The sequence below is a fragment of the Petaurus breviceps genome, unplaced genomic scaffold (assembly GCF_028583685.1).
Source record: "Petaurus breviceps papuanus isolate PSGF00001 unplaced genomic scaffold, PetGlider_PUasm1.0 37, whole genome shotgun sequence".
Classification (NCBI taxonomy): Eukaryota; Metazoa; Chordata; class Mammalia; order Diprotodontia; family Petauridae; genus Petaurus; species Petaurus breviceps.
The window spans coordinates 38,460,528-38,473,435 of record NW_027186296.1 but is presented as its reverse complement, the minus strand read 5'-3'; the positions used below and the strand labels follow the sequence as shown (position 1 = coordinate 38,473,435).

The window sequence follows — 12,908 nt, the reverse complement described above, 5'->3', positions numbered from 1 at the left end:
AATTTGACTGGGAAGTTGGGCATATTTTATTTTCTCAGTAAAATGTAAACTCCTTGAAGGCAGGGACTATTTCATTTTTGTCTCTGTAGTTGTAGTGCCTAACAATATTTTGTATATACTGTGTATTTAATAAATACTCATTGAATTAAAGCTCTTACCAACTGCCATACATTCAATTATGCACATGACATGCAAATCTATATGAATTGTACCTCAGTTCCATTGGTTAATAGCCATCTCCACCCACACGTCCTCTCAAATCTGTCAAAAATGAAACTTGTTTTCCTTTATAATCCTATCCCTTCTCCAAATTTCCTGTCCTCTGTTGAAGATACCACTATCCTTCAAGATACTAAGTTTATAAGCTGAATCAGCCTTGACAATTCTGTCTTCAGGCCAACATCCCAGTTCAATATCCAAAATGGTTAACATAATCATAATTGCTCTCTATGCTTCCTATTTCTTCTCTCTCCAATCTGTCCTCCTCAGATCTGCCAGTTATCTTCCAAAGACCATAAGGTTGATCAAGTTACTATATCTTCAAAAACTTTCAATGGCTCCCTACTGACTAGACGATAAAATGCCAGCTCTGCAACCTTGGTACTACCAACTACCATCCACCTCATCCACTGGCTTACCATCTACCCTGTAGCAATTCTCCCCAGACCACTCAACCTAATGAGAATATCCTAAGTGAATCAATACGCTCAATCATAGTCCTGCATCAGTGCTACCCTGACTAGTAAGTCAGATAACATGATACACGCGGCTCAATGTATTTATCTTGTGCCAGACCATGCTTCACATTTCATTCTACCACCCACCCTAGTCATCTCCTTGTCATGTGCCCCACTGCCAAGCATGCATGCCCTGAGGTTCTCCTTTACCCTCACTTTCCACCTTTTGCTCTGGGAACAGTTATAAAATCAATACTACCACTGCTCCTGGAAAGGGCATGTCAGTTGACTCTTCCGTGATTCTATTCACCATCCTTGTGACTTCCCAAAGCAAAACATCTTCAGCTGCCATTAAGGAGTTTAAGTCATGAGATCCAAGGAAACACTATCCCTGAATACCAAATGAATTAATTGATGTGATTTTTAAGCCTTTTTAAGTGATCTGTGAAAAATCACAGAGAGTCGGAAAGGTACTACAAAACTGGAAACAGGTAAATGTTATTCCAATTTTAATAAAGGAGAAGAAAGGGGAATGTTTAAATTACATTCCTGTGGGCTTGACCGCAAATACTGACAAAATCCTCAAACATACTATTAAAGAAAGAGTTTGTGAGCATTTAAAAAGAGAAGTAGAGATGACTAAGAGTCAGTATGATCATAAGCAAATTTTGACAGATTAACTTCCTTTTTTTGGTTAGTTACTAGATCAAAGGAATGTCACAATCATAGCTTATCTGATGAAGTTTCTCATGACATCCTTGTGGATAAGGTGGAAAGATGTGGGCTGGATGATATCACAGTTAGGTGAATTTAGAAATATTTAAACGACTGGAACCTAATAGTAGTGATTAATGGACTGAAATAATGCTCAGAGACAAGTCTCAAGCTAGCCCTGGTTCTGTACTAGTTAATATTTTTTATCAATGACTTTCATGATACTGAACTTAATAAATTTGCAGATGACACAAAGGTTGAGGTGGGATTGAGAGATAAACCTGGTTCTAGGCAAGACAAGGTGAAAGGTTACCACCTCTCAGAATCCAGGATGGTTCTAGGGGTAGAGTCCAAGTTTCCAGTGAGGAGAAGATAATGTCTAGAATGGAGTGAAAAGTTTTGGAGATCATGGTTGGAAAGCGAACTGGAGGACTAGTTCTGGGCAAGAATAAAGAAGAGAGAGCACACCTATGAGAGATCAGGGGTTTTGAATATTTCCCTTGATATTCTAGATCAGGAGTTCTTAAACCTTTTTTGTATCATGGACTCTGTCAGCAGCCTATGGTGAAGCCTATGAAGGCTTCTTCAAATAATGTTTTTAAATGCATATAATTAGATAATAGGAATATAAACAAAATCAATTACTTTGAAATAGTTGTTAAAATCATCATCATCATCATCATCAAATTCACTGATCCTTAAAGAAAGAGTTTGTGAGCATTTAAAAAGAGAAGCAGAGATGACTAAGAGTCAGTACCATCAAAAGACCTTTTGTTTTTTTAAAATTAATCTTGCAACTATTTTGTCTAGCTCTATAAGTATTGTCTTGGTAGTTTGATTAACATAGCACTAAATATATTAATTAATTTAGTATAATTTTAATTATACTTGAATGGCCCAAACATGAGTAATGAATATACTTTCAATTATTTTTTATTTCTTTAAAGAATATTTTATTTTATAATATATATGTAGATACATCTGTTTTGAGTCTTCCTTACATTAACTCCCCAATATTTTATGAATTTTGCTATTTTGAGTGAGATTTCCCTTTCTATTATCTCTTTGTAAATGTTGTTATTACTACATAAGATGTGATGTTCATTCAGATACTTCACTGAAGCTATTAACTGACTCAACTTCTTTGCTGTTTCTCTGGAATTTTCCAAGTAAATCATCATGTCATCAGCAAATAGTACTTTTAATCTTATTTTTAAAAAAATGCCTCTTTGCCTTGCTTTTTTAAGTTTCTGGTTTTATTTTATTTTTAGCATAAATGAATGTTGTACTTTGTCAAAAGTCTTTTCAGTGTTTATTGGTGTAATCATGTAGTTTGAGATATTTTCATTTTTAATGACTATTTATATTATTTTCTTTATGTTGAGCTATTCTTGCATCTCTGATATAAATCCAACTTGGTCACAGTGAGTACTTTTGGATGTATTGCTATAGTCAGTTTGCTAGGATTTTATTAAAAAAAATTGAAAACAACATTAATGATAATGGTTTAGAGTTCTCTTTCTTTGCTTTATCCTTTGCTAGCTTATTAGGTCTTAGGATATTTATCACACAAACTGAATTTCATGGTATGTTTTCTTTCCAAATTGTTGAGAATAATTCCTATAGTATAGGTATTAATTGCTCTTTAAATACACGAAAGAATTTAATTGTAAATCCATATGGATCGGGATTTTTTCTTTTGGTATTTCCTTTATAGTTGCTTCCATTTCATTCTTCTGAGACTGTACTATATAGGAAATCTATTTCATAATGTGCTGATTTGGGTATTTTACATTTTTTGTAGCTAATTTTCCATTTAAAAAATCAAAATACCAGTTTTGCTAGTATAAATTTGTGTATGGTAGCTTCTAGTAATTCTCCTATTTGCTGTGATTTCACCTTGTTTATTTTGGTAATTTGTTTTTTCCCTTCTTTTTATTCGTTAGCTAAAAATTTAGCAACTTTGTTACTTTCTTTCAAAAAAACAGCATTTAGTGTATTAATTCCACATTCTTATTGTTTTTCATTTTATCTATTTCTACTCTAATTTTCTAGATTTCCTCTTCTTTGATTACTGCAGCTTATTCAATTTTCTCAATTTAAAAATTGATTATTTCATCCATTAAGGCTTTCTTTTTCTATTTTGTTACTATATGTTTTCAGAGATACAATTTTTCTTCTCAGGATGAATTTAGTTGAAACCCAGAAATTATGTATATTGTCTCACTGTTGTCATCATTTTCATATTATTACTGTTTCTCTGATTTTTTTCTTTGACCCACTCATTATTCTGAACATCATCATTAACTCTTCTTTTAGGTTTATATATTTTGCTATTGTTCTTTGCACTAATCACTATTTTTATTGTGGTATGGTATTAAAATGTTGTGTTTGTTATTTATCCTTTTTTAAAGTTACTTAGAATTTTCTGTGCTTTCACATATGATTTAGTTTTGTAAAGGTACTATGTGATGCTAAGAAATATGTATGTAATACAAAGTAAAATATGTAATATTCCTATGCAAAAGATGCCATAAATCTTTAAGTTTTTAATTATCCAAGTTTGTTCAGTTCAATATTTTCCTTTCTGTTTACCATTATGTTACATTTTTCTACAATTCTAGCTGTTATTAACTAGACAGATGTCTTTGGACATGTCACTTAACCCCTTTGGGCCTCAGTTTCTTCACTCCTAAAATGAGGCCATTGTACTAGATAATCTCTTTGCCCCCTTAGGATTCTATGAAACATGAGAACACTTTGAAATAAAAATATAAGCTCTCTTTCAAATAAGAATTAAACTTTTAAAATAAGTCCCTCTAAAACAATTCCAGTTCTACATCCAATTTTGCAGATTATCTTATGTCTCTTTTTTATTAATGATACCTAACAATAATTCCAACTCCTGACATTTAATAAGTATCTAATGAATACTTATTGATTGCTTGACTGGTTTTTCTTCATATGACTCATCAAAGAACAGAGGTGATCCAGGATCCAGAAGTGTGTTATTAGAGTACTAGCTCTAATGCACAACTAGAGCTCAATAGAGACAAGGGGTAGATATGAGGTTTGGGGATCATCTCCATAAAGATGATAGCTGAATCCATTACAGCAGATGATAAAGAGAGTGTGGAGAAAAGAGGACAGGGTCCTGGTATGAAGCCCTGAGGTACACCTATACACAGGAGATGGGATATGGATGATGCTTTTGCAAAAGAGTTCAAAAAGGATTGGTCAATCAATCAACAAACATTTATTAAACTCTTACTATATGCCAAGAACTGTAAGCACAACAGAGCAGAGTCATAAAAATCCATGGAGAAAAGAAGATAAATAATGATGGTATGATAAATAAAATCAAGTGATACAAAAATTTCAAGAAGAATGAGGAGTGAGAAAAATCAAAAGGACTATAATGTAGACAGTTACAACTTATATGTCATGTTTTTTTTTTTTAAGCAATCGGGGTTAAGTAACTTGCTCAAGGTAACACGGCCAGTTATTTCTGGGTGTGGTGCTAAGTATCTGAGCCCAGATTTGATCCCCAGGTCATCCTGACACTGGAGCCAGTGCTCATACTCGCTGAGCCACCTGGCCGCCCCTATGTCATGTTATTTGACAGAGAAGTAGAGTCCTATGAAGAATTTGACAAGTTTCTCCAAACCAAGGCAACACAAACCTTAATAATAACTGATAACTTCAAAATGAAAATATGCATGGGGACAATAGTGAAAACTGTTGGAAAGTATGGTTCTGAATAAAGAAGTGAAAGATGCCCAAGGTTTGTAGATTAGTCAAAAATAGAATCTGGAACTCAGAATTTTTAAAAAAATGAATGTCAAAAATTGACTTTACATGTAATTGAGAAAAATTTTATAAAAAAAAAAAAGATTATTCAGAAGCCTGATGCTGGTACATCATGGATATTTTCTTGAAGAAGAAAGGAAGAAGGGATGGCTAGGTGGTGCAGTGAATAGAGCACCAGCCCTGGAGTCAGGAGGACCTGAGTTCAAATCCGGCCGCATACACTTGATACACTTGCTAGCCGTGTGCCTTTGGGCAAGTCACTTAACCCCAATTGCCCTCCAAAAAGAAAAGAAAAAATAGAGTCAGAAAGTACTAAACATGGTGAGCACCAAAATTCAATACAAAAAAAGAAACATTATCTTAGCAAATAAGAAATGACTGGTTACTAAAATGGCAACCATTTCAGAATTAGCTTTTTGTGTGAAATCAGATCACTGCCTAACTAGACCAAAGGTCAAAATCAGTATCAACTTAGAAAAAATGATAATAATTAGAAGACACTAAATGAAACTACAATAGCTCCAATCCAACCTATTAATTATACAAGCTACTGATGCTGAAAAATGGAGAAAAGTATCAGCAATGATACAGATTACTACTATTTCTTAGAGGTTTAATTTTCACTAGGAGGTACATTAATAAAAAAAAAAACTGTCTCAATCAGTGATCATCTTGCCAAGCAGAAAAAAATGGCAGCCAAGACCAACAACCAATTTATAATATCATCTTCAGAAGACTGTACTGGAAAATGGTGAAAGATTGAGAAAAATATTTCCTCACAAAACAGTAAAAAGTTAGGAAGGAGAAATTCAACTTTATGAAAGCTTTAGTGTGAGACTTATCAGAATGCTCCCTTGGGAGCTTTCTTCTCTACCACAGGGGCTGGAAGTAGAGACTGTACTCCATTTGCTTCCAGAGGTCCTGCTGTGAAAGTCTTATCAAAGGAACTTTCCCTTGACATAGGAAATTATTTTTAAGTAATTGAAGAAAATGATTTTTAAATAATTGAAAAGTAGCTTTTAATTTAGGATTAACTCTTCTTTCATGGTTCTGGCTTTGTATTCAAATATTCTGATGCAAAGAAAAAGGTAATACAATAGACCCTGTATAGTTCTGTTTCATATGTTATATTTTCTTGTTGAAAAATTTCCCATGAAACATACGTGTATAAAATTCTACTTACATCTAATAATGTTTTTATAAATACCTCTACTTCTCCTCTCAATATTTTCCCTCTAAAACTAGACAGGAAGATATTAAGCATCTGCATCCTTATCTTATAACAACCTTTTGCTAACTTCTTCTATATTTGATTTTCACTTCCTATTTCACAAAGGAAAAGTGACTCACCCAGGGTTACACAATAATAGGAATTTTTTTTTAGTATCTAGTTATACTCATCACTGGATTACAGAGCTAGAGAAGAACTTATAAATCATGTAATCCAACTCCTTCATTTTGGCCTTAAGAAAAGTGAAGTCCAGAGAAATTAAGTAACTTAACTACAGTCACAGATGCTGTCCAATATTTATAATAGCTAAGTGTCACATTTCTGGATCAAAAGATAAATCGCCTCCACAGCATCCAGGGTCTAGCACAAAAACAAATCCCACTAATGGCTCTTCCAAGTCTATCTTTGATGAATCTCAAAGGCCACTTAAGAACCCAGACCATGAGTCCTGTTCCAAGCTCATGATCAGTCTGTCACTGAGGCAATGAACCCACAGCAAAAGCTATATCTTACAAAACTACTCTCTTCTTTCAGCAATTCATTCAAGCTGAGATGTTACTGTAAGAGAGGTTCTATATATTTATAAACATCAGAGAGGGAGGAGAGAGACATTATTGGCGACTGATTTAAAAGGTAGAATTTCATTTAATATTTCCTTTTCTTTTAAATTTCCGACTTGGTATTTAAATGCTTTTGATTCAAGGGAAAGGGGAGCTGCTAATCACTGCTCAAGCTCTGTATAGCAAGGACACAGACTAGGAGGGATGAAAGCCCATTTATCCTACGTAAAGTAAAAGGGAGATAAAATACAAAGGTATCAAAGATACAACTACACAAGGAGTATTAAGGGAGTGTTGAGTGATGTTTAACTTCTCTCACTCGAATCAGTAAGAAAAAGTTTTCTACTTTTTTAGTTTTCCCTGTAAAAGATAAGATTGAGTCTACTCACAATAAGCTCTTCTGGAAGTAACATTAGAATGTCAAAGTTGAAAGATAAAAGAGGGAGAAGAAGAAATATATGGGCAACATTTTTATTTTAAATTTCTTCTCAAAATGTGTGAGGGAAAATACATAAAGCAGAAAAAGTGTTTAAAATACTGCCAACTAACCAGTGATTAAAACATTTTATGAGAAGAAGCAATAACTAGTTATGAATAAGTATAAAATTCACTCACTCTTGCTTCTGAGAAGTCTCTGAATTAACCAAAATATGTTTTCATGCCTAAATTTTTTTTCTATACTTTTTAGTTATTCCATGGAGTTGAAGTTTTATTGTTTCAAAACTGGCTTTAAGGTTAAATGAAAAGCATCGGAATTAATTTAAGGTACCAAAGTATTAGAAAATTTATTAAATCTAGGTGCCTGTTAATAAATAGAAGCATATGCTCACATTTTACATATCCAAGTTATAAAAGCTATACCACTAATTGTGTTTCACAAATCAACTGAGCAAAGGAATTATCTTTAATGTAGAGTATGTGAGCAGGTTACGTGTTTTCTCTCTAGAATTTCTAAGAGATGTCTTCAGTCACCTCAGTCAAGACAGTCACACTACCTATAGGAAGAGTACAAAGACTGTGACTGGGAGCAGCCTGAAGACCTCTTCCTATACAAAGGTATAAAACATGCTCCTGCTGTAGCATAACTGTCTTCTTCCTCTCTCTTGAATAGCTTAAATATGATCAAAATTTAAACAAAGGAATTTTTAAAGGACAAACAAAATAAAACAAGGAAATTATAAAGTGAAATAAGACTCAACAACCACTTAAAAATGATAGTATTAAGAACAAATAGTATTCTCACATAGAGGAAACAAACATTGTCACTCTCTTTTACTAAACTCTTCAACTGGATTCCAACTAAGTTCTAGATTACACATATGATTTCAACAATAATTTATTATTTGCTTTGAGGGGAAGTTTTAACTTTCTTTTTCTTAATTCCAACTTTTCTTCCTCCATATTTCAAAAAATGGATAAGGTTACATATTTAAAGAGCGGTTGCAGGGAGAGTTCATATTCTTTTAAATAAAGAACTCCCAAGTCTTAGAAATTCAGTCTATTGAAAATGTAGGGGCGGCCAGGTGGCGCAGTGAGTAAGAGCACCGGCCCCAGCGTTGGGCAACCCAGGATTGGTTCCAGCCTCAGATACTTGGCACCCACACAAAATAACTGGCCGTGTAACCTTGAGCAAATTACTTAATCCCAATTGCTTTAAAAAAAAAAAAAGAAAAGAAAATGTAGATAAAGCTGATTCAAAGATAGTAACAGATTTTAATACAGGTAGAAAATACATCTTAAAGAACCACAGTTAATGTTCATGAAATAAATACTTACACCTACAAAGCCAGATTCAGAAGAACTCATTAAGATATACTTACTGAGAAATGGTGTTGGTATCTAGGTCAACACAACTAACATCTGGTGGTGGATCATAGAGATCAAAGTATCTTGAATCAATCCCCACTATGAATGGACATGGTGCACTCAAAACATCTGCTAAAGCCAATGGGCAAAGAGGAACATATGGGCACGGCCAGTGGAAAGGAAATATCATCTTTGAATAAATAACAGATAAAAGAAAATTTAGCTGTTTACAATATAAGCGAATAATATAGCCATAATATATTATCTTTTAAGCATACATTTCATTTCTAACATTTGATAAAGGGCCTCGATATGCTGTGTATTACAAATTCTGGTAGGTACTCCCAAGCAGGGAAGGCTTTAAATATGGGTATGGTATTAGACTTGGTTGTCATCCAAGGTCTAAATTAGCTAAGTCAAAAAGGCTGCTCCTCAGAAGGAGGGCACCACCAGAGGATGATTTTCAGCCACCGAAGCCCATGACTAGTTTACTAAAGGAGGGATGGTTTGTGATCTACATAGTAAAATGAGCAGCTATATAGGTAAAAATCAATGATCTTCTGAGGCATTCTGGTATAATAATCAATACATTAAAACAAATCTAAAAATTTTCAAAAACATTAAAATTAAAAGATTAACCAAATTTTTTCAATAATTGAATTAAAACATTAAGATTTTTAAAATGAAAAAAAAATTCCCCCTGAATTTTCAGAATGTGAATTTGAAGGGACCTTAGAAATGATCTGGTTCATTTTTTTTTTTTTTTTTGCTTTTTGGAGGAGGGAAAAGCAGGGCAATTGGGGTTAAGTGACTTGCCCAAGGTCACATGGCTAATTTTTTTTTGTGTTAAGTGTCTGAGGCCAGATTTGAACTCAGGTCCTCCTGATTCCAGGGCTAGTGCTCTATTCACTGGACCACCTAGCCGCCCCCAGATCTGGTTCATTCTCACACAAGAATCTTTTATTCTACATCATGACCAACAAGTGACTCCACTGGAAAATTTCCAATGAGGTGGAACTTAGTAAGCTTCCTTTAAAACTTCCATTGAGGTAGAACTATGAACCTTTCCCAGGACCCCATTTCAATATGAGACAGCTCTGTTAGTAAGATTTTCATTATGGGGGCAGCTAGGTGGCGCAGTGAATAGAGCATCGGCCCTGGAGTCAGGAGGACCTGAATTCAAATTTAACCTCAGACACTTAACACTCACTAGCTGTGTGACCTTGGACAAGTCACTTAACCCCAATTGCCCTGCCTTCCTCCCTCCAAAAAAAAAATTGTTATATTGAACCTAAATTACCTTTTTGTACCTTCTATTTGTTGTTCCTAATTATATTCTTTGGAGTTAGGAAAAAACAAATTTAATCCCCCTCCTGTCCATATATACCAGTTATATCTTGTATGTGACTTTTGCATGCTGTTTCTCTCCTCTATTAGAATATATGCTGTTTGAGGGTATGGACTATATTTTTTTTATTGTACACAGAATGCTTAACATATACTTGATGACTGACTGATTCTACCACGTGACAGCCCTTCAACATTTGATGTGCAATTATCTTCTCCCTCCTAAGTCCTTTCTTGTCCAGGCTAAAAAACTGCAATTCTTTCTACCAATCCTTATATAGCACAGTTTCTAGTCCCCTTATGATCCTAATCATCTTCCTCTGGACACATTCAATCTTTAAACATCCTGTAATGTGGTCTACAGAATGGAACACAATGGTCCATATGTAATTTTACCAGGGCAGATTTGTCTCTGTGCATAACCTCCTTTCTTTATGGACAACATGCAACCCAGGAGAACAGTTTTTGGTTGCCATATCATATTTTTTACCCTTTTTGAGCCAGCAGTGCAGGTAGACCCCTAGATCTTTTCCACATCAACGGCTATCTAGCCATTTCAGGAGAAATATTCCTCCAAATAACTGAAGTTAAAATATTAAAAGAGTTTAAAATTACCTAAATAAGTCTGTTGAAAAACTAAAAACCAATAAGAAATTTATACTTACAGAGACTAAGGCTTCTGTCACACTAGTCAGAACAGAAGGCCGCAGGGAATGGATGAGAATTTTATGTTCTGTTACTGCAAACACAAGTAGTGTTACAGCATTTTCAGGGCCGAGGTTTTGTAGCAGTGTTGAAAACCTGCCGCCACTGTTAACAAAAATATAAACAAGAACCATAAACAAATACTGGAAGAAAAAACATCATGAAATTTGTCTGGAAGGTCAGAGATAAAAAATAAAATCAAATATTGATTAGGTACAATCTATGCTTCTAATATTCACGGTCTTAAACCTAATGAAGTCATACTGGTTTCTGCTATTACACTTTTAAACTCACAATGAAAACAATCCAGTGCTTATGTGGCTCCAAAATCACTAATCTCCTCTACATTATTTTTACCATTGAAAAGGGTTGCTCATCTGCTTAATTTATATTAAACTAAAGCAACTTAGGGGCAAGCCAGGTGGTGCAGTGAGCTAAGAGCACCGGCCCCAGAGTCGGGAGACCTGGGATTGAATCTGGGCTCAGATACTTAGCACCACACCCAGAAATAACTGGCCATGTAACCTTGAGCAAGTTACTTAACCCCAACTGCTTTAAAAATAAAATAAAATAAAATAAACTTTGAAGATCTTGATTAAATAAAGATCTTGATTTAAAAAGCAGTACTTTAGCAGGATGGTAAAGATAGGGCATGTAAAAAAATGCTTTTGGACATGGCACATATACATCCCAATTTCAATGTGAGCAATTAAGATATGTAACTCATTTAAAACAAACCAATAAATGGAAATTTGGATTTACCAAAAGATAAGTTAGGTGTGATAGTTTCCTTTACAAAAGGAATTGATAATTTATTCTTTTAATATCAAGTTCCTCTATTGCATTTAAAATGCAATTCAATTTAAACATGATTTTTAAAAATACACTTGCTTCATAAAATGTACATATGTATAGCAATGCAACTGTTAAATTGTTTTATTTTTATACATATAAACACTACATTTGCAAGATGTTGATTTACAATAAAATAACTTATTAAAAATATTGTTAGTTAATAGTTACTTCTATCACAAAATGTAGAATCAGAGCTATGAAGTGAGAAAAGATATAAAGTAAGTTATTGATGAAAACTTTTGCAATTTTTTTTAAACTAAGGTAAAAAATACAAGTAGTTCTCCTCCCTCAGGTAAATACTACATAATAACTTATATTGCGACTACAACTCTATAACTAGAAAGTTATGTTGCTCATGACTAATGTGGAAATATGTTCAATATGAGTGAACATGTATAACCTATATCAGATTGCTTGCAGTCTTAGGGAGGGGAAAGGAGAGGTACAGAAGGAGGGAGAAAAATTTGGAACTTAAAATCTCACAAAAATGAGTGTTGAAAATTACATATATTTACATGTAACTGGAAAAAGTAAAATACTATTAAGTGGGAAAAAAAAAGAAAAGTATGTTGCTAATCAGATTTCAAGGTGTTATATTATGGCAGGAAAACACATGTCATTGTTTTTCTTAATTTGTAAACTGATGAAGTATGTTGTTCTGTTAGTCTACAATACTAGAACTATAATTATTTTTTCTTCTTTCAAATTATATTTAGAATATTTAACTTTTCGGGAAATGAAAACAAAGAAATATATTTTTCATAAAATATATCTATTTGGGCATATGAAGCAGAAAACATTCTAAACTAAAAAAAAACCAAACGACTTCACAATGGACAAAATATTTAATGTTTTCATTATAGTCCTTCTAGATGACTCCAAAACCTATTCGATAAAGATTAATCCTAAGAGATTTAAATTCAATAAAAAGTTATAGCAAAATATTTTCATTATTTAAAATTGTAATATGTTCCAGTAGAGAACAATTATAAAAAAGATACCTCATTGGAAAATGAGTATTTAAAATTATATAAAAGGTTTAAATAAATTTGAACTTATATGAAAATTTAGTTTTACTTACCTCAAAGGAAGAGGGGAGGATACAGGTTGACTAAGAATAAGATTATCATGTGGTGATAACTGAAATAGATTTAGAGCAACAATATTTTGAATAAATTCTTCATTAATGGCAAAGAAGCTACA

At 33.3% G+C, this 12,908-nt stretch overlaps 1 protein-coding gene across 7 annotated transcripts in view; it reads right to left on the bottom strand.

Annotated features, from left to right (window-relative positions):
- DENND4A (DENN domain containing 4A) overlaps window positions 1-12,908 on the bottom strand; it is a 152,246-nt gene that overhangs the window by 51,780 nt on the left and 87,558 nt on the right. For all 7 annotated transcript variants that reach the window (XM_069098266.1, XM_069098265.1, XM_069098268.1 and 4 more), the window contains 3 exons: window positions 12,787-12,845; window positions 10,811-10,955; window positions 8,813-8,988 (listed from right to left, as the gene is read on the bottom strand). In XM_069098266.1, the coding sequence (XP_068954367.1) occupies window positions 8,813-8,988; window positions 10,811-10,955; window positions 12,787-12,845 (380 nt within the window). The remainder of the gene's footprint in view (window positions 1-8,812; window positions 8,989-10,810; window positions 10,956-12,786; window positions 12,846-12,908) is intronic.